This window comes from Scylla paramamosain, chromosome 1 (assembly GCF_035594125.1).
Source record: "Scylla paramamosain isolate STU-SP2022 chromosome 1, ASM3559412v1, whole genome shotgun sequence".
In the NCBI taxonomy this organism is placed as follows: Eukaryota; Metazoa; Arthropoda; class Malacostraca; order Decapoda; family Portunidae; genus Scylla; species Scylla paramamosain.
In genome coordinates this window covers 7,349,034-7,375,811 of record NC_087151.1, presented here as the reverse complement: position 1 = coordinate 7,375,811, position 26,778 = coordinate 7,349,034, and the positions used below count along the sequence as shown (strand labels likewise).

The 26,778-nt window shown below is 34.2% G+C and overlaps 1 protein-coding gene across 4 annotated transcripts in view; it reads left to right on the top strand.

Annotated features, from left to right (window-relative positions):
* LOC135097465 (E3 ubiquitin-protein ligase HERC2-like) overlaps nucleotides 1–26,778 on the top strand; it is a 229,028-nt gene that overhangs the window by 125,512 nt on the left and 76,738 nt on the right. For 3 of the 4 annotated variants that reach the window (XM_063999433.1, XM_063999564.1, XM_063999505.1), the window contains 10 exons: nucleotides 4,675–4,821; nucleotides 10,872–10,952; nucleotides 12,357–12,648; nucleotides 13,196–13,359; nucleotides 16,563–16,757; nucleotides 20,205–20,397; nucleotides 20,695–20,835; nucleotides 22,308–22,412; nucleotides 22,742–22,941; nucleotides 26,154–26,351. In XM_063999433.1, the coding sequence (XP_063855503.1) occupies nucleotides 4,675–4,821; nucleotides 10,872–10,952; nucleotides 12,357–12,648; nucleotides 13,196–13,359; nucleotides 16,563–16,757; nucleotides 20,205–20,397; nucleotides 20,695–20,835; nucleotides 22,308–22,412; nucleotides 22,742–22,941; nucleotides 26,154–26,351 (1,716 nt within the window). The remainder of the gene's footprint in view (nucleotides 1–4,674; nucleotides 4,822–10,871; nucleotides 10,953–12,356; nucleotides 12,649–13,195; nucleotides 13,360–16,562; nucleotides 16,758–20,204; nucleotides 20,398–20,694; nucleotides 20,836–22,307; nucleotides 22,413–22,741; nucleotides 22,942–26,153; nucleotides 26,352–26,778) is intronic. The other variant, XM_063999465.1, reaches the window with a different exon arrangement.

Here is a 26,778-nt window from a genome sequence, read left to right as displayed (position 1 = left end):
TTGAAGTAGAGGAGGGAAAGAAGAAGAAGCAAAGTTATTGGAGATATTTTTGGCTAGATGCCAGAAATCATGAGGGGAGTTAGATCTTGAAAGGTTTTGACATTTTCTGTCAATGAAGGAATTTTTGGCTAGTTGGAGAACAGACTTGGCATGGTTCCGGGCAGAAATATAAAGTGCATGAGATTCTGGTGATGGAAGGCTGAAGTACCTTTTGTGGGCCACCTCTCTATCATGTATAGCACGAGAACAAGCTGTGTTAAACCAAGGTTTAGAAGGTTTAGGACGAGAAAAAGAGTGAGGAATGTACGCCTCCATGCCAGACACTATCACCTCTGTTATGCGCTCAGCACACAAAGACGGGTCTCTGACACGGAAGCAGTAGTCATTCCAAGGAAAATCAGCAAAATACCTCCTCAGGTCCCCCCAACTAGCAGACGCAAAATGCCAGAGGCACCTTCGCTTAGGGGGATCCTGAGGAGGGATTGGATTGATAGGACAAGATAAAGATATGAGATTGTGATCGGAGGAGCCCAACGGAGAAGAAAGGGTGACAGCATAAGCAGAAGGATTAGAGGTCAGGAAAAGGTCAAGAATGTTGGGCGTATCTACAAGACAGTCAGGAATACGAGTAGGGTGTTGCACCAATTGCTCTAGGTCATGGAGGATAGCAAAGTTGTAGGCTAGTTCATCAGGATGGTCAGTGAAGGGAGAGGAAAGCCAAAGCTGGTGGTGAACATTTGAAGTCTCCAAGAATGGAGATCTCTGCAAAAGGGAAGAGGGTCAGAATGTGCTCCACTTTGGAAGTTAAGTAGTCAAAGAATTTCTTATAGTCAGAGGAGGTAGGAAAGAGGTATACAGCACAGATAAATTTAGTATGAGAGTGACTCTGTAGTCGTAGCCAGATGGTGGAAAACTCGGAAGATTCAAGAGCGTGGGCACGAGAGCAGGTTAAGTCATTGCACACATAAATGCAGCATCCAGCTTTGGATTGAAAATGAGGATAGAGAAAGTAGGAGGGAACAGAAAAGGGGCTACTGTCAGTTGCCTCAGACACCTGAGTTTCATTGAGGAAAAGAAGATGAGGTTTAGAAGAGGAGAGGTGGTGTTCTATAGATTGAAAATTAGATCTTAGACTGCGAATGTTGCAGAAGTTAATGAAGAAAAAGTTGAGGGGGGTGTCAAGACACTTAGGGTCGTCGACAGAAAGGCAGTTCGACCTGGGGACATTTATGGTCCCCTCCCCAGATGGGGACTCCGAAGCTGGTGTAGGAGTTGCCATGATGATTTTAAAACTGACTCTAATATAGATGACTCACTTGTAGTGCCAAATGGTGAGGCTGAGAATAATGATAGTGATGATGTTTATGTAGCTGTGAGTGATGGTGAGGGTAGCACTGCGCATAGTATAGTGTCACAGGGGAGGAAGGTAACACCTAGGCCTGAAACATGGAAATGTAATGTAGCAAAGAAAAAAAACATAATGCTGGTGAAGAATATGTCAGCATAAATTGTTAATGGAGCCACATTTTTTTCTTTAATATTGTGGAATAATCATGTGAAACTTTGTTATTCTTATTATTTATTGGGATTTGCATTTTCTCTGGCAAGGTACATTATTAAATGACAAATAATGGAATTTTTTCAAGTATTTTCTGAACCATTTCCTTTAATTTCTAAATCATATTTTTGTTGTTATATTTTCTTTGCCAAAGGACTCATGTTAAAATGTACAAACCATGAACTTTAAAAGGGTATAAGAATTATTATCCTAGCTGTAATAGTTTTGGAGAAAATTCTTTTTATACTTTGAAATAGTTTTTCACTTTCTAAAGAAATTAAGACACGTAGAAAACAAACTTTTTCAATTCATATGCATACTTCATATGAATATTCTTCTTCTGCATTTCATAATTTAATCATCTGTACCCTTAGATGAAAAAATTTTATCGGAAAATTTTTTTCCTTTTTTTTTTACAGGTCAGGACCTGCGTTAAAAATTTTGAAGAAAATCTAAATTTATAGAATTTTTCCCTAACAATTCTCATATGTTTTTTTTTTTACATATAAAGGACCATTATACATATGTAAAATAGTCTTCTGAGTTTTTTGGAGTACGGTTCAGATAAAAATCATATTTCTTTTTTATAAATATGAAGACACATGGGAAACACACTTTTTCAACAGATATATAATTTTTAAGTCAATATTCTTTTCTGCATTTTATGACTTAATCATCTGTAACCTTAAATGACTGATTTTTATTGGATTTTTTTTCAATTTTTTTTACTGGTTAACCTGTGTTAAAAATGTTGAAAAAAATTTAATCTAAAGAATTTTTAGTAAGAATTGTAATATTTTATTTACTTAAAAAAAGAACCATTATACAGATGCAAAATAGTCTTTTGAGTTCTTTGGTGTATGGTATAGATAAAAATAATTTTTCATTTTCTAAAGAAATTAAGACACATAGAAGACACAGTTTTTCGATTGATATATACATTTTATATGAATATATATTCTTCTCCATTTCATAATTTAACCATCTGTAACTTTAGATGAAAAATTTTTATCAGAAAATTTTTTCAATTTTTTTACAGGTCTGGACCTGTGTTAAAAATTTTGAAAAAATCTTAATTTATAGAATTTTCCCTAACAATTCTCATATGTTTTTTACTTATAAAAGAACCATTATACATATTTAAAATAGTCTTTTGAGTTTTTTGGAGTACAATTTAGATAAAAATCATATTTCACTTTTTATAAATATGAACAGACATAAAAAACACACTTTTATGACAGATATATATATATATATATATATATATATATATATATATATATATATATATATATATATATATATATATATCAATATTCTTCTTATGCATTTTATTATTTAATCTATAACCTTAAATGAAAAATTTTTATCGGAATTTTTTTCCAGTTTTTTGTATTAAAAATTTTGAAAAAAAAAAAATTTAAACAATTTTAATGTAACAATTTTAGGCAAATCTACTGTTTTTTCTATTGTTAGAGCAATAGCCGTAATGTCTTGTAATGATGGAGATGACAAGCCGTCCATTAGTGGTCATTTTACACCAATGTCATTTTATGGCAAAAAAAGAATGAAACTCCTCCAGCATCTGTCTGATGAAAAACCAGCCTCTCCATTTGCAGTAGACGCAAGGACAAAGAAACACACTTTTTTGGTTGATATATACATTTTATATGAATATTTTTCTTCTGCATTTCATAATTTAACCATCTATAACCTTAGATGAAAAATTTTTATCAGAAAAATTTTTCAGTTTTTTTTTTACTAGTCCAGACCTGTGTTAAAATTTTTGAAAAAAAAATAAAATTATAGAATTTTTCCCTAACAATTCTCATATATTTTTTTACTTATAACAGGACCATTATATATATGTAAAATAGTCTTTTGAGTTTTTGGAGTATGGCTCAGATAAAAATCATATTTCACTTTATTAATATGAAGACATGTAGAAAACACACTTTTTCGACAGGTATATAAATTTTATATCAGTATTATTCTTTTCCATTTTATGATTTAATCATCTATAACCTTAAATGAAAAATTTTTAGTGGATTTATTTATTTTTTCAATTTTTTGCACCTGTTAAAAATTTTGAAAAAAAAATGTAATTTAAAGAATTTTACCATAACACTTTTAATATATTCTCTACTTGAAAAAGAACCATTTTACATATGCAAAGTAGTCTTTTGAGTTCTTTGGAATAAGGTACAGATAAAAATAGTTTTACACTTTCCAAAAAAAAAAATCAACACATAGAGAAAACACTTTTTTTTTATATGTACATTTTTTATAAATATTCTTCTGCATTTAATAATGGAAATTTTTTACTGGGAATAAAAAAAAAAATTATATGGGTACGGACATATTTTGAAAAAAATTAAGTTTATGCTATTTTTCCTAACAATTCTCATATGTTTTTAACTTATAAAAGAACCATTATTTAAACAATTATGGAGAGAAGGATAGAAGGCATAGGAGGGTTGTTTGAAAATAAAGGTTTGTGCCATATGTCTAGGGCAACAGTGAAATCTCAACAATATTTCTTAATAATTGAGGATGACTAAGATTCAGTGAGAAACACTGGAAGATCACCAGCAAAATAGGCTTGACCGAACCCAGATGGTGATTAGATATGTGGTTGTGAAGTGATGCCTGTTTATGAATCTTCCTGTTGAAGATAGTTTGAGAGTTCTGCCTACACAGCATTATATGAGCAAGATTTGCCTTTTTCTTTCTTTTTTTCTTTTCTTTTATTTATTTTTTTCTGTTTGGTTTGTATAGTTTGTGGAATTTAACTTAGTTTGATTACTTGTGATGTAGTATAAGACTCCCAGTAATGAATCTCCAAGCCTTAGTTTAAGTTGTTGATAGGATACCTTTGAAAACTCAGAGAAGATAAATTGTGGAGAGCCATTGTTATTTTTTGACTGGTGCTCCATGATCAAAGGATTTTATGTACTTCAGGCTAAAGAGACTGAGTTAAATACCAAGGTGATGTGTTCATAATTTTCTCTTGGTTTTAACTGCTTGAGATCATTCTATTGCATATGTTGTAATTTATTAATCAATCATGTACTTTTCCATTGAAAGATATTATCAAGTGTACTGTTATCACACAGCTGCGAATGCTTGTGATGAATGCATGCCGTGCCCTGCTAAGTCACCAGTCCCTCTTAAGGCTGGTGTTACTCCAGCAAACAGCAGACATTTCCACCTCTACCAGCAACCTAGAGACTACAGCTGATGACACCAGTCAGGGTTCTGAGGTCAGTAGTGTGTGTGTGTGTGTGTGTGTGTGTGAAAGAGAGAGAGAGAGAGAGAGAGAGAGAGAGAGAGAGAGAGAGAGAGAGAGAGAGAGAGAGAGAGAGAGAGAGAGAGAATTTACCTAATACATCTAGTTGTCTTTAACAGGATCTGAGCTACACCCACATCATCCCATCTCCATATATCAAGTCTTTCTTTCAGTATGGGTGCATTCTGCTGAGATTACCTTCATATTTATTTAATCCCAGAAATATATATTTCTATGGGGAAACTATTTCCTTATGTTATTCAAGCATTTCTTTCTTCTGTTTGTGTGTGTATGTGTGTGTGTGTGTGTATTTATTTTGAATGCCTTAATATTGATCAAAATCGTTTTCTTTCACTTTACAGTGGTCTCTCATGATTGTTTTTTCATCCCATTTTTACAGTTTGTAAATTGCTATCATCCAGTGTTAGTAAGTATATTTCTCTAATATTTTTTATTAGTCACTTCTTCCAACACTGGTATCATCTTGGTTGCCATTCTCTGTATCCTCTCCAATTTTTCATGTGGTTCATCTTTTATATTGATGACAGCTGCAGCATATTCCATTTTGTATCACTTTGATGTAGTAGTCATCTTTCTTTGTGTGTGTGTGTGTGTGTGTGTGTGTGTGTGTTTACTTAGATGTATATACCTAGATGTGACATGTAGGAAATGAGCTATGTTCACAATGTCTCATCTCCTTATTTACAGTAGATGTAAAAAATTATAGCAGAGTATGACAGGCATTGGCAGCATATGATCAATTTAACCTTGTGTTTGCTCACTGGGCAGTGGGGCACAAGCTTCATCCATCTCAAGACAAGTTTTGGTGCAACTGCTATACAGAAAGTAGTATGCCTCATCATAGTGTTGAATGTTGGCTGCAGTGATGCTGGGATATCAATAATCAGCCTAAAAAAAGTATGCCATAAAACATTGAATGTACTGAAGCGTAACTTAAGAGTCAGGCCTACAACACATGAACTAAAAGAAAATCCAATTTTACATGGCAGTGTATCTATAGGGCAGTGTCTTGTTATGAAAAATACCTTGGTCTTTCTGCAACTTAAAAAAAGCCCTTGCTCACTCTGTCATAAAGCAAAGAGGCTCTACATTCAGTGACCCTTAGAGAAAATACATATCACAATGTAGTAATGAGATGATTTTCAGAGCATCAGGAACATAGTTTGCTAAAGAGTGTTGGCCAAAGGATGAGAGGTGCAACTCAAAATTCACAGTGAAAGTGGCAAAACACCCAGTCTCAGTTTTGGTTTGGGAAGCATTTTCTTATCATGCCATTGACTATTTATTGTTCTTTGAAAAAGGGGGAGCCTGTGAAGAGAGTAATGAAATATATTTTATTGTTAGTTTGTTATTTACCGGGTAGTAACCATAGTTACTATGGACCATGGTTTACTTCCAACATACTTGTATCCAGCATTTGCCTGAAATCATGAATACTTTTTGCATGGACTACATCCTCATATAGATTATTCCAGAATTCTATGCATCTATGAGAAAAACTGAACTGCTTTTTAATGTCTCCTACAAGTGATCATTGTCAGCTTCCTTATTATGTTACATCATATCCATTTCATCCCACACTCACAGGTCTTCTCCATCTAGTTTATCTTTTTCTTCACTCTGAACACTGCAAGTAAGTTTCCTTTCACCATTCACATATCCGAGGTTGCAACCTGCAGCCTAGACAGTCTTTTCATAAGTCTCTTAAATTATATGCACAACTGCTTTTCATGCTCTTTTCAATCTCCTTTGACATTTTTCATGTGAGGTGCCAACTTTGTTGCTGCATAGTTAAGTCTTGGATGTATCATTGTAACAGTTCTGTTCCTCTTCATTTCATCATCTGAATAAGTAAACCCTATTCATATGTTCTATGACAGCTTGAGAATATTCCTGTTGTTTTGCTTATTTGATGCTCTGGTGATAAGCTGTTAAAAAATACCACTACTCATGTCCTTTTCCTTTATAACATTACTGATAGTTTCACTTATCATCTTGTAATCATACATAATCTTCTGTTGCTTTTGCCAAATTCCATCATTTTGCACTTTCTAAAGTTAAATTTCATTTGCCATCTACAACTCCATTCACATTCATTTGCCATCTGCAACTCCATTTACATATATACATTCCCTTGTAGTGTTTCAGTCTTTATAACTTTTCAGTTTCCTTAACGGTTTGGCATACTCTGGAAACAAACTAATATAAGTGATTATTCCCTCCACCTTATCACTTACAGTATATAAATTGTAAACATAAGTGGTACCAGAAGAGATCCCTGTGGAACTCCACTTGATTGCACCATTGCTTTTATATATATATATATATATATATATATATATATATATATATATATATATATATATATATATATATATATATATATATATATATATATATATATATATATATATACATACAACTGTCATACTGGTGCCATTTATTTTATAGCCTAATTGTAAATTTTCTCTTTGCAATTTGAGATGGGACAATCAGTATGACTAACCTGATAATTTGTGTACAATTTTATTATTGGCCCCCAGTTTGTGGTAGTCCTGGAGTGTCTCCAGTTTCTCACTTGAGCTGGTGTGAACACATTCATTCTTTGTGGTGGCATGCATGTGTGTGTCTGTGTTTATCTACAGTAGAACCTTGGTTCACAAACTTAATACATTCCGGGCCTTGGTTTGCAAACAAAATTCTTTGCGAACCAAAGCAATTTTTTCCGTTGAAATTAATGTAAGTACGATTGATCCATTTCGGCCTCAGAACTATGGTATTTTTACATTTACTGATTTATTATTTTTTATGAAGAATATAGAATGAAATTGAAATACATATTCTCAATTACCTTTTCAATACTTTTCAGCCTCAGAAATATGGTATTTTCACATTTATTTATTTATTAATATATTTTTATAAAGAATATAGAATGAAATTGAAATACATATCCTCAATTACCCTTTCAGTACGATGATACCTACATAGGTGTCATAATTGCATTATGTTTTAGTTGTTAAGTGATCCTGTATTCTGTTTTGACTGTCTTTAAGGTTCTTTTGCTCCTTCCACCATTCCTGTTCCCACCATCCATGTAAATGAACTACACTATGCCCCACCCTCTATTAAAAATTAAGAAGTCTCATTGGCAGAGCCTACATCACAGTTTCTCCCCTTATGGTTTCTCCCTTGTACTCAATATCCTGCTATCCTATCCTTCTGTTGATCCTATACTCCCTCCACCAGGGAAGGGAGACTGTATGGGAGGTACAATTCCCCCCTCCTTGGTTCATTCCTTGCTCTCTTACCCCCACCCCCCCTCTCTCTCTCTCTCTCTCTCTCTCTCTCTCTCTCTCTCTCTCTCTCTCTCTCTCTCTCTCTCTCTCTCTCTCTCTCTCTCTCTCTCTCTCTCTCTCTCTCTCTCTCTCTCTCTCTCTCTCTCTCTCTCTCTCTCTCTCTCTCTCTCTCTCTCTCTCTCTCTCTCTCTCTCTCTCTCTCTCTCTCGGGTGTGTGTGTGTGTGTGTGTGTGTTCGCGCTGATACAGCTGGGAAGATTGTCTTATCAGTGCTGAATGTCAACACAGGCCAACGCTCAATTACTGATGAATATAGGTAGTGGACATATGTTTATTACAGAGATAGAGAGAGAGAGAGAGATAGAGATAGAGAGAGAGAGATACTCACCCATGTACACAAACACACAACTGCCTACTAATCTCTTTTCTGATAACTTTGCCTTCCCTACCTCTTCTGTACTACCTTCCATCCACCCCTGAAGGTAAATGTGTGTATTTACCTAGTTGTTTTACCTAGTTGTGGTTTACAGGAGGGGAGTAATCTCATAGTATCCCATCTCTATATCTATTCAATTTTGTCTTAAAAACATGGACAGTTACGGCATTGACAACGTCTTCACTGAGTTCATTCCATTTGTTCACACTTCTGTGAGGAAAAACTGTACTTTCTGATGTCTCTTCTACAGTTAACTTTCTTCAACTCCTTACTGTGTCCTCTTATACTCTGTGTGTCTAAAGTTATAAAACATTCTTTGTCCACATTTTCCATACCATTTATCATTTTATAGATGTTTATTAAGTCCCCTCTCTCCTATTTTCAAAGGTAGGAATTTCCAACATTCTTAATCTCTCTTCATAGGTTGACTTACTCAACTCCGGAACCATCTTAGTGACTGCTCTTTGTATTCTTTCTAATTTTGTAATATTCCTCTTTATATGAGGATACCACACCACTGCCACATATTCTATCCTTGGTCTTATCATGGAAATCAACAACTTTTTTATCATTCCTTCATCTAAATATGAAAATGTCTTTCTAATTCATTTTAACAAATTCATTGTCTCTCCAGTAGTTTTATCAATGTGTCTGTCTGGAGTCAAATTTTCAGTAACTATTACTCTCAAATCCATTTCCTCTTTTGATTTCTGTAACTTCACACTATCCATCTCATAATGATGTATTCTTTTCTTACTCTTACCAAACTCCATTACTTTACATTTACTTAAATTGAATTCCATTTACCAAGATTTACTCCATCTATTTATCTTATATAAATCATCTTGTAGTACCATACAGTCATTTACATTTTCTACCTTGTCATCAGCTTAGCATCATCTGCAAATAAGTTCATATAACTGTCTGTTTCTTCAATTATGTCATTCACATATATTAGAAAACATTATTGGTCCCAACACTGACCCCTGTGGGACACCACTAGTTACTTTCAGCCAAGATGAATTCTGGTCTTATATTACTGTTCTCATCTCTCTATCATCCAGATAATCCTCCATCCACTCCAGCAGTCTTCCTCCAATTTTTCCATAAATTTTTATCTTCCATAGCCATCTTCGATGTGGTACTTTGTCTAATGCCTTCTTCAAGTCTAGGTAGATACCATCCACCCATCCATCTCTCTCCTGTACAATATCGATTACTCTTGAATAAAAGGACAGTAAGTTCATAGAACATGATCTTTCCCTCCTAAATCCAAATTGACTATTTACCAAAACTTTATCTCTTTCCAAGTGTTCCATACATCTTTCCTTTATTGTTCTTTCGCATAGTTTTCCTACAACACTAGTCAAAGACACTGGTTTAAAATTTATTGGGTCTTTCTTATTTCCTCCTTTGAATATTGGTGTAATTGGCATGTGTGTGTGTGTGTGTGTGTGTGTGTGTGTGTGTGTGTGTGTGTGTGCGTGTATCATAGTTACACCCAAAAAAGCCAACTGAAGGGTTGACTCAGAGAGAGAGAGAGAGAGAGAGATTATATTATTTCGTTAGAAATTAGATAGGTTACCGCTCGCAGGCCTACAAATGCCTACACAAATGCCATTCTCATGTTTGGCAATAATTTCCTTCTTTTTTTCAATAGTAATACACTGTGACTTCTTACTGCTACTATCACAAACACTTTTCTCCTTCTTAGGTGGCATAATGAAGGCTAAAATAGCAATAAAAAGGTAAAAAAATATAAATAAATAAATAATGTTTTTGAACATAACACGCTTGAACAATTTTATACCAAGCACGCCAACACACAAGTGAGCACAAGTTTTCATGGATTATGGGTAATGTGCGTTCATTCCCTAAAGCATTGTTCATGAACCAAGCTGAAATTTGTTCACAAAACTAGTTTGTGAAACAATTTGTTTGTGATGTGGGACATTCTTGAACTGAGGTTCTACTGTATTTCTATTTTCACAGAATTAAGTCAAGCCCATATTGTTATATTTTGTTGATATCAAATAAACATATTTTCTTAGAATTTTTGTATATTGTTTGCACACACCACATCTTCTTGAAATGTAGAAATAATTGAGACAATAAATTTCTTTGTCATATTCTCAGAGTAATTGAGCATCATTCTTTCATTTATCAAGTTACCTCATGTTTCTCCATTTATATTGTTTATATGTCTTTGTGACAATAAGCTATCATGAATTGTTATTCTTCAATTTTATCAATCCATTATGTTTCTTTCCAGATATTGTTAATTCAGAAATTGATTATTGCCTCAACTCCACCTTCACCAGTTAAGGCTTCCTACACCAGAGAGCAGTTAGAGGTGTGTAATTACTTTATAGTATTGTGTAGGAATCTGAAATCATGTTGGCTATCTTGATTCTGTATTTACTAAAATAATGGATATTCTCCATTATGAATTGACCTTAATTTGCAAATTAGTTTACCCGTATAGTGTTTAGTATGTATATATATATATATATACACCTCTTAGGGAAATCTTTAGTATATAGTATATATACTATACTATATACTTTAGTATGTAGTATATAGTATAGTAGTATATAGTATAGTAGTATATAGTATATAGTATATAGTATATAGTATATCTTTAGTATATATATATATATATATATATATATATATATATATATATATATATATATATATATATATATATATATATATATATATATATATATACAATTTAGTTTTTTATCCATATTATGACCTTCAGTTTTGTTTGTATATATAAGACTTGTCACTAACAGTGACAAAGAATATTTCTACAAGTCAGGAGTGAATGTTTTCATATACATACTTATAGACTGGATACTTCTGTTGGAACTGACATATTTGGGGTTTATTTATTTATTTTTTTTTATGCCCATGTCAACATGCATGTAATATCAAAGCAGTAAAATGAAATTGAAAGCTATGGTATTGGAGAGGGATAAAGATTTTGGTTATAGATATTGCAAATATGGCTACACAGGGGAGACTGTAGTGTTTCCCCAAAAATCATCACATAAAAAAGTAAGTTACTTTCTCTTAAGAAATTACTTCTCAAATCTATAGTTATTAAGGTAAGAAAAATGGGAAATGAGACTTCAGGGGAGGAAAACTGAAAGTTATAAAATTCACAGTATATTATACTCTTTAAGAACTGTGGGTGTAGTAACCACAGCCTTGAGATGTGTGTTGCCACATGCACATTCAACCACTTTGTTGAACGTACAGTTCTTGTTTATTTATAGGTATTTATAATGTAAAGAAGTACTTACTTGTTACACACACACTATAGGGTTGTGGCAAGTGTATGTAAAGGTGAGAATAAAAGCTTTAAAAATTATATAAAAATAAAAGTCTGCATCCCTAGTCCAATATTGTGAGCTTTGAGAAGGAAAAAAAATCCAAGGATGTGGTAGCCACACTTCCATTCATAGCATGTGAAATATATATATATATATATATATATATATATATATATATATATATATATATATATATATATATATATATATATATATATATATATATATATATATATATATGTGAGATGATTTGTTATTTTTCTCATTTTATGGGGTAAATAAAAAAACATAAAAAAAAAAAAAATGCAACTGGAAAAGCCCTATCTCTGACAAAGCACAACACTGTATGGGTTAATGTTTATGTATGAAACTGGATACTAAGATGAAAATGCTTTCTTAAATCAAACCCACAGACTGCAGCCTTGGCTCTATGTGAAAATTTGACAGAAGAAATATCTCATCCATCACCAAACACTCCTTGCTCCAATGATGATGTGTCCAGCCCCCAGAGTGATCACTCACTTGGGGTTCCAACATCTGTTGGATTTCTGAACAAAGCCCAGACCACCCAGTCACGGCCATCCCGACCTGTGCAGACTCCCAGGGGCAAGCGTACCCGAACTACCTCCCCTGCACCTCTAGTTCGCCAGCTGATGGAGATGGGATTCTCAAGAAAGAGTGTAGAACATGCTATTAAAGCACTTGGTAAAGTTCTTTCTCTATATTGGTAATGATCACATTTTTATATTTAATTAAAAATGCCTGTATGTAAGACCAAAGTATAGACCATGAAGCAATGCAAGTGTAAAAGTGAAGGTGTCAAAACATTTTCCCCAATCAATTGCAAGTAATGTTTTATAATGTTTCACATGAATAAATTCACCAGGACTTTAGGAGCAGTGTGGTGCTATATAAGTTACTTGCAAGATTTAAGCTGATCAGATAGTATAAACATGCAAAGATCCATAGAAATTCATGTAGAAACATGGTATCAAGAAAAGTAAGACACAGACTTTAAAGAGAGGTTAAATATTCTGTGATTCTGTGATAATAGGCTTTGTTTGATGGTATATTTCATGTGGTAATAAATTTTGTTTTTTGTTACTTTCTACAAAGACATCAGTAAGGGCTGACTGCATTGCTTCATTTTGTCTTCTGTATTCACAATTTTGCAATATTGTTATTTTGGGATCTTATTAGTCTGCATCTTAAAAGAAAAGAGAATACTAATTAATCTATCCATGTGTTAAAGGAGGACAAGGTGGTGAGGTGTCTCCAAGTCCCGAGTCTCTGGTGGTGTGGCTCATTGAACACAGCGACCTTGCTTTCTCGGATTCTGATTCAGCACCAGATGTGCTTGACTCTGATGCAGACTCCCTCACTGATGAGTTTACTGATGAACCCCCTTTGTTGGAGGTGTGTATTTACCTAGTTGTAACATGAAACTCAAGGAAAGCTAATGTTATTGTATCTATTAATGTACAGTTATCTGACCTAATGCAAAATTTATGGACAATTTTTGTTCATATTACCTCAGCCCCTTGACCATTCAAAGCGTGTCACTGATCCCTATAAGAAATCTGTTCTTCCACAGTTAGTAGTTATTCATTTCATGTCTCCATGTCATCTTTTCTTTTACATTGTTCTCTAGAAAATCTTTGTCTTATCAAGGTGTTCCAGTCTCTTCACTGATTGTAAGTCTATGATTATGTTGCCAACATTTTTTTTCCATTGCTCTACACAGCTTTTAATTTCACACAAGAAAGTGCCACCCATAAAGGTTCTTTCATGAAAATTTCATTCAAAATATTTCCCATTATTCATTTAACCAAAGGATGAATTACTTTTATTGAAATCTCATGGGGAAAATTTACCTGGGAGAAACTTATTGTATATACTTCTAGCATGGCAGTGTTTATAGTCATTTTAATTTTCATTACCACATCTCATTAGAATAAGTGAACACTTTACAGTTGTATATTTCAGCCATGATCTAATTAACAATCTCAGTAAGTACATCTTGATTTATGATTTTAAATGCTACTTTCATGTTCAATATCCTGTGTCCTACTCCAGTGATTTTTATAATGATGTTTCTTTGGTCATCCCACTCAAGACCCTTTCTTCCTGGAGTTTGTATGTTTTTTTCTTTTTCTTTTTATGATTATTGCATATCCTCCCATCACATGCATTCATCTGGATTCCCTTTTCATTTGTTTTTATTTCCAAATAATTATATATTTGGACTCCATGTATAAATACCACTTACTGAAATATTATTACAGCTTCATGCAGTTCCTGATATTTAAAATATCTCTTGGTAAATTATTATTAGAATTTGGGAAAATGCATGATAAAAGAAAGAGTGAATGTATTAAATAAGTTGATGGAGTGTACATAGGAGGAATGGCACTCTAGGAAGTGCAAGAATGGCTCGAAATATGAAATGCTTTCAGATTTTATTTACATTTTATTGATGGCTCTTTCAGATTTTATTTACATTTGGTTGTTGATATTGATAGTTGTATATGAATATTGAGATAGAGGATCCATGAAGGCAGGTGAAAGCCTGAAAATGGAAAAAAGAACAAATGTTTGGAGAATTTGTGTAAATACTTGAAACTAATTTTATTACATGTGTGTTCTCTTTCTTGCAAATCAAAACTATCTCAGTCATGTTCAGGAATTTGTCAGATAGATTCAACCCTACATAGCAGCTGTAATAGAGTGCATCACCAATCCCTTTACATGATCAGTCACACTCCTTATCTATTGTTGCTGCAGTTTAAGGTGATCTAAGAGCCACATCCCTGCCTGCTCATCCCTTTTAGCACAGTAGCTGATTGGTATTTCATAATACTCTTGCCACTCTCCTTATATATATATATATATATATATATATATATATATATATATATATATATATATATATATATATATATATATATATATATATATATATATATATATATATTTATTTATTTATTTATTTATTTATTTATTTATTTAAGATATTGAAATCACATTATTCATGCCTGTCACATTAGCCATATCTTAAGATGATGTTCAAAAGTACTATCATGAAAGCAGTGATGGAATCAAAGTATTAATCTTTCAGAAAATTTGTGGAAATAAATAGGATGGTATTCCCTCCTCAACCATAGTGATTAAAATGGTGCACCAATCTCAATTGAGAGCATTGGTGTAGGATTGATGGCTCTACCCTTCCAGGGCATCAGCTCAGGAGTAGGATGGCCAGTTCCTTTCTTTAGTACCTTTGTGTTCCCAATTTTAGCTAATAGGTACCCATTTTAAGGCTGGGTGAAAGATCATGGCTGTGACCAGAACTTAAACGTGGAACTTCTTGCAATATTGTCAGATTTGCTACTGTTTGAGCTGCTATGTTCCTGTTGGAGATTAGATTCTTGAAAATTGCCAAGATTGGTGAATCCATGGTTAGTAAAGTTGGTATTGTGTGGAGAAACTAGGGTGAGGAGAATCTTGGTAAAATATACATGAGGTAAAAAAAAAGTGATATTATTATCTGTACAGCACATTTACATACATTTAGGCCATTCAGAGTGCTGTTTTCACAAGTGCATAACTTAATACAGGTGGGAAAGTGGAGAGAGAGAGAGAGAGAGAGAGAGAGAGAGAGAGAGAGAGAGAGAGAGAGAGTCTCAATAAAAGTTTCTGGCTATTATATTTTCTCTCTCTCTCTCTCTCTCTCTCTCTCTCTCTCTCTCTCTCTCTCTCTCTCTCTCTCTCTCTCTCTCTCTCTCTCTCAGTATAATATAGATAAATGTAATTAAATTCAGTGTGAAAAAATGAGCACATACTCGTATGCTGACCTGCCTTTCCTAATTCTTATTTCTCCTTCCTCACCCTGCTTTTTCCTCCTCCATTCACTTTTTTTGTGTTTTTATTTGTTATTTTATAAGAGAGAGAGAGAGAGAGAGAGAGAGAGAGAGAGAGAGAGAGAGCAGCTACAACAAAAAGTATGGTTATTATTAGCTTTAAGATAAGTTAACAGTCTTTTCAGACTAAGACAGGATTCATGTATTTATTAACATTTTCCCACAATCTTGAATCTTGCATTTGATGAGTTAGGGCACAGTTATATACTAACCAGTTATGTGAATTTCAGTGTGTGAACCACCTGTTAAGAATGGAATGGTGTATATTGTTGGGATTGGGATCATTTACTCAATAATGAAGATTTTAAGAAACCATCAGTGGCCCAGCAGACTAGACTATATATATCCCACACATATGCAATATATCACTCAAGATATGTTTTGTAAAATGACAATGAAACATCATAAATCTCAAATAATAAAACTATAAATCATTGCACAGCTTCCAGCTGCCTTATCAGTCTTCGTTTCATATATTGTTTCCTTCACTCTACAGTTTCCTGTTAGAGAAGGACACTGGTCTGGAGACTCTGGATTCAGGTTTTCTCTGCCTGTGTAAAGTTTTCAGTTAATTTGCAGCAGTATTTTCTTTTCTAGCTAACTAATACTGATATTCACTTTTTTTTTATTGTGTTTCTTTATTTGAATTTATTGAAAATTCAGATTATATTCTTCTATTGTATTTTGTTTCTCAACACCCAGCAGTCTCCAGTTGTGGAGGTCTACCGAAAACGCCTGGAGTTTACAAGTAATGATGAATATGCCATGTATGTGAGGGATCACATTGCACCAGGGATGATGGTACGCTGCTGCCGTACCTATGAAGAAGTATATGAGGGGGATGTAGGCCGTGTGGTGAGGGTTGACCGTGGCTCACTGCACAATCTCAATGTTCAGGTGAGCTTCCATTTCTGTTTTTTCTTATGTTTCTTAATTTCTTTGTAATGTTTTTGGCCAGTTGCTCAAGAAAACATTTCTTCTACAGGTAAAAAAAACTGTTTAGAGGCTTAAATGGCTGTCCTCTTCTATTTGTGGAGGCTTAGGTAGTCAGGCCTCCTTTCTCACCACCATGGTAGTGCAGACAAGATGTCTTGAACAACATCTTTGCAATGTCTCGTGCTGTCTCCCAGAGTTACCAGATATAATTACTGTCAATGATAGGTTTGATAGGAATTGCATGGATATTCCTTTACCACTCAGTGATGGCTTGAAAAAAGGACAACCTCCATCAGAACTTGAACTGAAGATGCTGAGATCACAGTGTCTTTGTACTGAGCACTCAGCCACCACCTTCCCATATTTTACTTGTTATCTTTTTATCTTTACTTTTTTTCTTTTATATATATTATTCCCATTCTTTCCATCTCCTTAAACATGCACTTAACATTTCTGCCCAGAATCACACCAAGACTGTTCTTAGCCAAAAACTTCTTCATCAATAGAAAATATCAAAATCTTTCCAAACCTAACTCCTCTCATGACTTCTGGCACTTAGCCAAAAACATATCCAACAGTTTTTCACCTTAATTTTTTCCTCCTCTCTTTCAACCTGGTGGCACCACTGTCATCTCATCTTTCTCCAAAGTAGAACTCTTCACTCAAATTTTGTGATCAAGTTTTTTATCAAGTATTAAATTCTTACAATCCCAACTTTTGCACATCTTCAAGAGTTCATGATCCTTATTTTTAGTGGTATGCCTTGAAAAGAAGTAAGCACAAAACTTGAGAGTGTACTGTAGATGATTCAGGGCTTATTGCTTCCTCTTCTTTACCCTCTCACTATCTCTTGGCTCCTATTAAAATTCTTAATGATGTATTCCATGCCCTCACTGGCCTTAATCCTCAGAAAGCTTATGGATCTGATGGGGTTCCTCCTATTGTTCTCTGTAATTATGCCTCTGTGCTTGCACCTTACCTTTTCAAACTCTTCCAACTATCAACATCAACCTTTCCTTCTTGCTTGAAGTTTCCATTCATTCAGCTTGTTCCCTAAAAAGGTTGACTACTCATATCCCTTAAGCTATGGCCCATTTGCTTTAATTTCCTGCCTTTTAAAGTTTTTGAATCTGTCCATGACAGGAAGATTCTAAAATATCTATCACTTCACAACCTTCTGATCACCAGTATGAGTTCCAATGTGACTGTTCTGCAGATGATTTTTTGGCCTTCCTTGCTGAGTCTTGGTCATCCCCTTTTATGGATTTTGGTGAAATTCTCACTGTTGCTTTAAATATATAAAAAAACATTTAATAGAGGCTGGCACAAAGCTTTGATTTACAAACTAACCTCCTTTGGTTTTTATTTATTTATTTATTTTTTTTCATAACTTCATCTCAAGTTATCTCTCTTTCAGTTCTATTGCTGCTCTGTTAGATGTTCACTAATCTTCTCCAGTGTCTATTAACAGTGGTATTCATCATGGTTCTGTCCTGTCACCCACTCCCTTTCTTTTATTCATCTATGATCTCAGCCAAACTCATTCTGTCCACTCATACATTGATGATACCACTCTTCACTTCTCTACATCTTTTCTTAGACATCCAACCCTTCAGGAATTAAACAGGTCATTAAGGGAAGCCACAGAATACCTGACTTGTCATCTTTCTAAAATTTCTCATTGGGGCAGAGCAAACTTAGTGTTGTTCAATGTCTCAAAACCCAATTCCTCCATCTATCAGCTTTACACAACCTTCCAGATAAATATCCTCTTCTTCAGTGACATGCAGTTATCTTTATCTCTACAAAGAACATACTTGGTCTCTCCTTTACTAATAATCTACAGTATCCTCTCAAGTTTCTTGCATGCATTCTTCCATAGGCATAGTGCTGAACTCAAGGATTTTGAAATTTGGGGTATTGAAAATGCTAAAAAATGTGTATTTTTTCCAGCTGCATGGCCTAGAACTGTGTATGTGGGTGTTTTCTTCTCACATCTGACATAATGCAGTTGTGTGCTACTACTACATGTAGAACTTTTTGATTATGTGTGTGTATTGTCCTCTCATCCAGTGTGACAGTGGTGTGGTGCCACAACAGCTAGAACTGTATGAATGTGTGCATTGTGCCCTCACATCAGATGTGATGCAGTGGGATAGCAGTGTTGTACTGTTGTAGCAAGAACCATGTGAGTGTGTTAGGTTTGTTCTCACATTCAGCATGACACAGCAGTGTGGTGGTGCAGTAGAACCAAAGCATGATGTACACTGGCAGATGCTGTACTGCAGTAGTGAGACATCTCTTATTTGCTTATGTGTTTTCACAATGTGACCATTTATAGTGTCATGGCAAACAAGTGGTTTATCCACATAAATAATCTGTATGCCCAGTTACGTGAGCTGTACACAGAATTACATATACAATACAAAGAACTTACATATTTATTTTTACTATGTGACATCAAAAGTTGGAAGGTGTGACTCATACACGATAAAAACTTGAAACTTGAGGAGATAATGCAAGAAAGTCAGAATGTTAAGAATTTATGACTCAGCGTGAAATTCAATTATTGCAAACCTTGGGAGGGTACTGTAAATTGGAAACTTTACATCTTATCTTTCACTCAAACAGCTTCTATGAAGTTCGGTGGTTTTCTCATCCCAACCCCAACTGTTAACCGTATACAGATGCCTTGTCTCCCCTTGTATGGAGTATAATTAACATATATGGGAGGGGCTGCACTCATATTGCCATTTTGAGCAGGGTGGAATCAAAAACATTTAGTCATATCAACTCCTCTTTTCTAACTGACTGTCTTCAGTCTGTCTCTTTTTGCTGCAAGGTTGCATCTCCTGCTTTCTTCTATCACTTCTTTCTTCTTTCTTTCTTTGAATCTTGCTGACTTCATGGGTCTCCCCTTCCCATAGCCTTGCTGTGTAAGACTTTCTTCTTTCTCTTACCCATATTCTGTCAATCTCCCTAATGCAAGAATTAATCTGTATTCTCAATCTTTCATGCCTTTTACTGGTAAAGTCTGGAACTCCCTGTTTACTTCTGTATTTCCTCCTACTGTTGACTTTAACAGCCCTTTTTAAAACTGAGAACAGATTACCTTTGTCCTAACCCCCAGAGAAATATTGATATCTGGAATGGACTAAAAGAAAAATTGTGTAAGGAATGTAAATTGAATAAGGAAATTTAGTGAATACTGATGTACATACTGGACTGTATGTATAACTCAGACTCTGTATACTATAACATACAAAACAAATGCTTGTCTCATTATTTATCTATAAATCTCTATTAATCTCACAGTCTTGATATCTGTAACAAGAACAGAAAACTCCATAGCTACTCTTGTTTTTACGGTTTTATTTGTGTACACTTTATTGATAAATGTGTCCTCAGGTCGACTGGCATCGCAAGGGAGGCACATATTGGGTGCGCTATATTCACATTGAGCTGTTGGATCAGTCTCCACCTCCCCTTGCCTCTAATGGACCTATCAGGGTTGGAGACAAAGTGAGAGTGAAGAGCTCAGTAGTAACTCCTAAGTATAAGTGGGGATCTGTCAACCATCGCAACATTGGTGTGGTTACAAGTAAGTAAAGGATAGCATATTTAGGTAGCATGACAAGGTGCCATGAAGTTATAGAGGCTGTCCCAGGTAAACAAGGTGTCTACCTTTCAAAATTATGAAAAGAACAGTGATGATGATGACAAAGATGCATAGAGTAACGTTCTGAAGAGTTTGTTATTAAAAAGAAGTTGGTTGTTGTGTATCATTATGTTACAGCATGTGAGAGATGATATTTGCTGGCAATAAGTTAATTTTTTTATGTTGCAATGATAGAAGTTGAAGCTAACCCTCTTGATGTTGATCACTATCCCTCACCAGGTGTGAGCACCAATGGCCAGGACCTCATTGTGGATTTCCCTCAGCAGCCTAATTGGCAGGGCCTAGTGAGTGAGATGGAGGTTGTCCCATCCTGTCATCTTAGTGTAACCTGTGATGGTTGTGGGGTCTCACCTATCACAGGTAAGCTCTAAACTGTATTCTAATTTAACAGATCATATATGATGCATTATATACTCTTTTCTACACATGCAAAGCTCAGGTTTAAGAATCAAACAAATGACATTGAAATTACATAGCTAAACACACATATTCTCTCAGGAAGTAGTATGTGCAAACAGTCTACAGGAATTTAAAGAGAATAAAACTTGACTTAATTTAGTGAAAATACAAATAGGTAAATGCACATGTGCATATACACACACAAAGCATTAATGACTAAGGAGCAGTAGATGCTTCTACAAAAATGAGTGAGACTTTGGTTATCTTCAGAGAATAACACCAGCAACAGATATAGGATTGGACAGCAACCATCAGGGAGCCAAAAAATGTATATTTGTAGGGCCCAAGCAGCTTTGTGAAGCCAAATTAGAGGAAAGACTGAACATAGTGAAAAATTCTTGAGATAAAACAGAATGAACTTAATCAAAATGATGGAGAAATTGATAGGTGTATAGGTAAATCTTAAAAAGGTTTTTTGTATTTTGGATAAATGGGAAAAATGAAAAGCAGAACTTAAGGAAATAAAAAGAGAAAACCAAAGAAAAGTAGGAATTAGAAAGGAAAAAAAGGATAAACTGAAGAAGGATAACAACTGAGAACAAAGTGTGAGTCTGGAGAATAGCAGGTTAGGGAGGTCAAACAGTCAGGAGTTATACAGGAAACCCTTTCACTTAGTAGAAAACAGTAATAACTGTTGTGATTTTATAGTTATTGGAAAGGCTTGATCATTATATATAATGATGATGAACTACAGTTGTATGATAAAGAGCACATGAATTACTTAATTATTACTGAAATGGGTATCTTTTTCATTAATTATTGAAATTTATTTTCTCAAGATTTTACTTGTTTCAAATCCAAAATGAATGCATACATGAAATTCATCTTATAGACCACATAATTTGTATGTGACAGTGTAATGCTGTCACAGGATATGGAAATATGATTAAAAACCAAACTGGCTGAAGGTACCTTATGGTCTGGCCTGGTCTATTAAGGTTTGTCCTTCGAGCTTGTCAGACCTAGTTTCAATGCTCAGTTACATCCACTTCCCATGCTTATGATAGTTTTTATTTTTTTTTATTTATTTATTTATTTTTTTTACACAGTCCTGACTGTAGAAGTTTGAAACATGAATATATTTTAGCTGTATCAGCAGGATTAACATAGTGTCATATGATTATATTGTGTGTAAGAAAATTTCTGCAAATATGATTAGCTTAAAGACTTAAAGTATGTTGTGAGAACTCATGAATTTAGATAAAGCATGTGAGAATATAGATAGGGAAGGACTTTAGACTAATTTGAGATTCTATAGGTCAGGTGGTAAAGTGCTTAAAGGAGTATAAAGTTTTCTATGTGAATAGTAGAGCATATCTTCAGGAGTGAAGCTACATGAGTAATTGTTAATGCTTCATATCATCTCATTACAGGAGCAAGAATGAAGTGTAAAGTATGTGATAATTTTGACTATTGTGAGGAATGTTATCAGACCAAAAGAAGCCATCGACACTTATTCAACAGAATAGCTGAACCAGGTTAGTGGCTTTTACAGGCATTTCTTCCTTAATGTTTAGATAGTTTTATTATTTTCATATTAAATAATCTAATTTCTAAATTATTAGTGATTCAGAAATTGCAATATCTTTCCTTTGCTATTTTAGATTTAAAGTTTTGAACTATAAATGTTGTTGATATGACAAATTTTTGCTTTGTTTTTTTTCTGTTATTAAATTTTCCTGTAATTATCTGATATGAATTTTTGTATTTTGTGGGTATCAAGGAGATAAATGTGTTCCTTTCCCAGTGGTGATAATTATAAGGTCCATTAAACTGAAGAAAGTTAGCCTTTCCTCTCCTGCTGCAGGGAGTGCTGCTGTCTATGCAGGTCCTCCTGGGCGTGGACGGTTCCGCAAAAAGGAAGGTATGTTAGGAGGATCAGATGGCACAGTGGAGGACTGGCACCGTTGTGTGCGAAACCTGAGTGTGTCCTCCAGAGAAAATTGGGCCCACCGACTCATTGATGGAACAGGGAGCTACTGGCAGAGCTGTGGACAAGAGGGGAAGGTAGGGAGAATTATTATCATTATTATTATCTATCACATAGTCAGGCTTTGCACTACTGAAAAAGCAAATCATTATGGATCTGAAAACAATTAGAATGAGTTAAAGGATGATTTATAATTGAAGGTATTATACTTACTTACATCATTTCATTTCACTTGATTCACATTTTAAATATAAAACAAATCTGTGTAGAAAGAATGGGTTATTCAAAATGTATCAGTTTTTACTATCCTGATTTCTTTCTTTCACTTTCTATTTCTCTTACATGTATTTACTTCACTCTTGCCTTTATCATATCTACTGCATTACAGTATTAGCCAATAACACACTACTTTATCATTTACTTTTTAGGATACAGTAAATGTTTTCTGTGGAACCAAAGATAATGTTTCATTCCCTTGGTTTGATGTTATGGCTATGAATAAAGTGCTTTTGAGATGTTGCTGATACTCCATTGATTGAAATATGGCTTTAATGATCAGATTAGTGAGGGATATTGCTGAAAATATAAATGGTAGATATATATTCTGAAAGAGAGAAGAAATTAGACTTTAAAGCAGAAGCTTAGCAAGAGAGCAATGAGATAGGAGTGTAACTTGAAAGGAATCATAGAGATGATTATGAGAACATTGTAGATGAGGATGCACTGAGTGTGCTTAAATAACAAAAAGAAAAAGCACTTATTGATGTTTAGCAAATGGTTGATACAGAAGTGGTGGAAATAAAGAAAAGAAAGAAGGATACATGGAAGACATGAGAAGTCAGAGAAACAAGTAGAATATAGACAGACATGTGAAGATGATGCAGAAGAATACTCTTGAGTAAAAAAAGATAAAAAGACAAGGGACAAGAGGATGAAGTGTCTAAGTGATGAAAGTAAAAGGATTAAGAGTGCTCAAGGATGGTTGCATGTCTGAGTACAATATGTAGGTGGCTACTATGATTCACTTCATTAACATGATTTATAAAGTCAAAAGAAATTAACTTAATTACCCAAACATAGACTCTGCTTGAGCACCAGGTGCTCCTGTTACATAACCGTCAATATGCTTAGAGTCCCGTTTAGAGTGTGGAGGTGTCTTAGCCTCATTACTGCCCATAAATTCCATATTGGAGAAATTTCTGGTGTATTAACAGGCCAGTCTTTTATGTTGTCAAATTCACACATACCTACATAGCTGGGTGTGATAAGAAAATTGATCACAATAACCAATAAATTGATAATGATAACCTTATCGGCAATAACCAATAATTGATAACGAGCAATAAATTTATCAGCTGATAACCAATAAATCAATAAATCCAAAATTCCAATACTAGCAATAAAAATATTGACATTAAATAAGAAAATTGATAAATCCAAATCTTTACTTTTATCTTTATTTTAGAAAACTTAGAAAAATCTTTAAAAAATTCAAATTCAGTGTTTATCCTGTCTCATCACTAATAAAAGTACTGTTTTAAGTAAAATAACTGCATTTGATTTTGAAAGTTTAAAACTTCAACATGCTCATGCTCCAAAAACTAAAATTATCAATTATTGCTAATTTGAAACCAGAAGTATTGGTGATACTGATGAATCAATAACACAGGAAAAATAATTATTGGATAATTAATAACCCAATATCTTTATTGCAATAACACCCACCTATGTTTATCTAATCATTCCTTGACAATGGTGCTCCATCTTGCTGGAAAATATTGGTTCTGGTCATTTCAAGAGATGACTCAAAGTGATCCATTAATAGTTCTTCAGTAGTAATAGTGTTTTTAACCAAAGCCATGGAAAGTATAACATCCCCAAACTGTTAAGCTCTGAGGGTGTTTTGTACCTTTGTGTGTGTAGCAGGTGTCATTGGGATCAGACCCTGGGTGCTTGTACACTCCGTTAGATATTCCATCCTTTTCTTCTGCAGTGAGTTATTTTTAAGTGGCCTTTTCTTATGCAGAAAATGCAGTATCCAAAGTCACAGCACAAAGTATCATGGACTGTGCAAAGGGGGACACCAGCTAGCAAATCAGGATTCCTTTCCATAAGTTGACATCCTGTAAGGCTGGGATTAACCTCCAGCTGCCTTCTCAGAAGTTTCCTTGTCCTCTTAAGGAACCTTATGAGGCCTATCTGATGGTATTTGAGGGAGGGTTAAGCCTTTGTTCCCACTTGCTTTGAATTTTTGTTTCAGCTCATGGACAATGGATTCAAGTCTTTCTGAGTGCAAAGTTCTTTGGTACTAAGACCTGCTTTATATATAGATAATGTCTAATAAGGAATGGTCAGTTTGTTCTGAGTCATACTGTAATATGGGAGATCCAAAAGCCTTTACTTGCGAGCTTGGCAACTTGCGACGTGTGGTAATGAGATTGTCCCTGCGTGCAGCCTTAGAAAAATAGTGTTTATCATTTTACATTTATTGATGAAGGCCATAACTTTGCATCCAAATAACATAGCAAGTGTATGAACACCAACTGGGGAAAATATGAAGATTGGATGTTCTGAAATCATATGTGATATGAGGTGATATAGATGGATAATGAGAGTCCATTACCTGTGTATGTAAACAGTGGCTCAGTTTGGCTTTTAAATTATTATTTTGCACTATACTGATATTTCAGGGTTAATATTAGCATATAATGATTTTCAAAATATCTAACTTTAACAAAGGAGTTATTTAGTCAGGATATAAGATATATTTAGGTGATAATTATTATGAGGTGATATTAACTGAGTTTTTCATTGGTTATCATTGTAATGTACTGGTTTTCATTCATTAACCTTCTGATGTTTTATTTGTATTTGCTGCCTGCTGTTATATGCATGAAAAAATTTTGTGAAATCAATTGTCTGGAAATACTTTATTTAAATTTTTAAAAGCCTATCTCAGTTAGGTCAGAACTATAGTAATTTTCTGTCATTGCTCTCTTTATAACTCTAATCTGAATAATTTCTAATGCTGGCTGTTAGCAGAACCTCATCTCGGTACTGCCTGCAATCTGACTTTAATTGAATTTTCACCAGATTTTCATAATACATTGTATATCCAAAATATCCAAAGTTTATGAAATTATAAAGATTTTTCCATGCCTCAGGCTTTATGATGTATGAAATAGTATGAGAGGTGAAAATGCACATCAAGACAGATAGGAAATTGGTCATTAATTTCTTTCTACTCATAGCTGGTTCAATTAAGAATTCATAATACTCTCATTTGCAGCATTGGATCCGACTAGAGATGCAACCCAACATAGCAGTGGAGTGGCTACGGTTGCTAGTTGACCCTGCAGACAGCTCCTACATGCCCACCCATCTAGTTGTGAGTGGAGGTGACTCCCTTGCCAAAATGAAGGAGCTCAACATGGTCAGAATCACTCCATCAGACACTTGGGTTACCTTACTGCGTAGCATCAAGGAGGTGAGTGCATCCTAGCCCTGTTCAAGTATTGTGACTTTCCATAAGCCAATTATGTGTACATTAGTTTGTGTGAGAGAAGTTTATGGTATGAGAATATATATATATATATATATATATATATATATATATATATATATATATATATATATATATATATATATATATATATATATATATATATATATATATATATACAGAAGAGATGGGCAGGGATACACCAGGGTTTCTTTCTTCATTTATTAATTACCCAATGTTTCACCTCAGAAGGCATCCTCAGGCTAAAAGACATAAATAAAATTAATAAACTAATTCAAAATACATATACAATATAAAAAAGACAGAAGACACTAACCCATAAAGGGTACAGAAACATGTGTAAAACAAAATAGAGGCACATAAGGTGAGGCTAAGCACTGGAACAGTAATG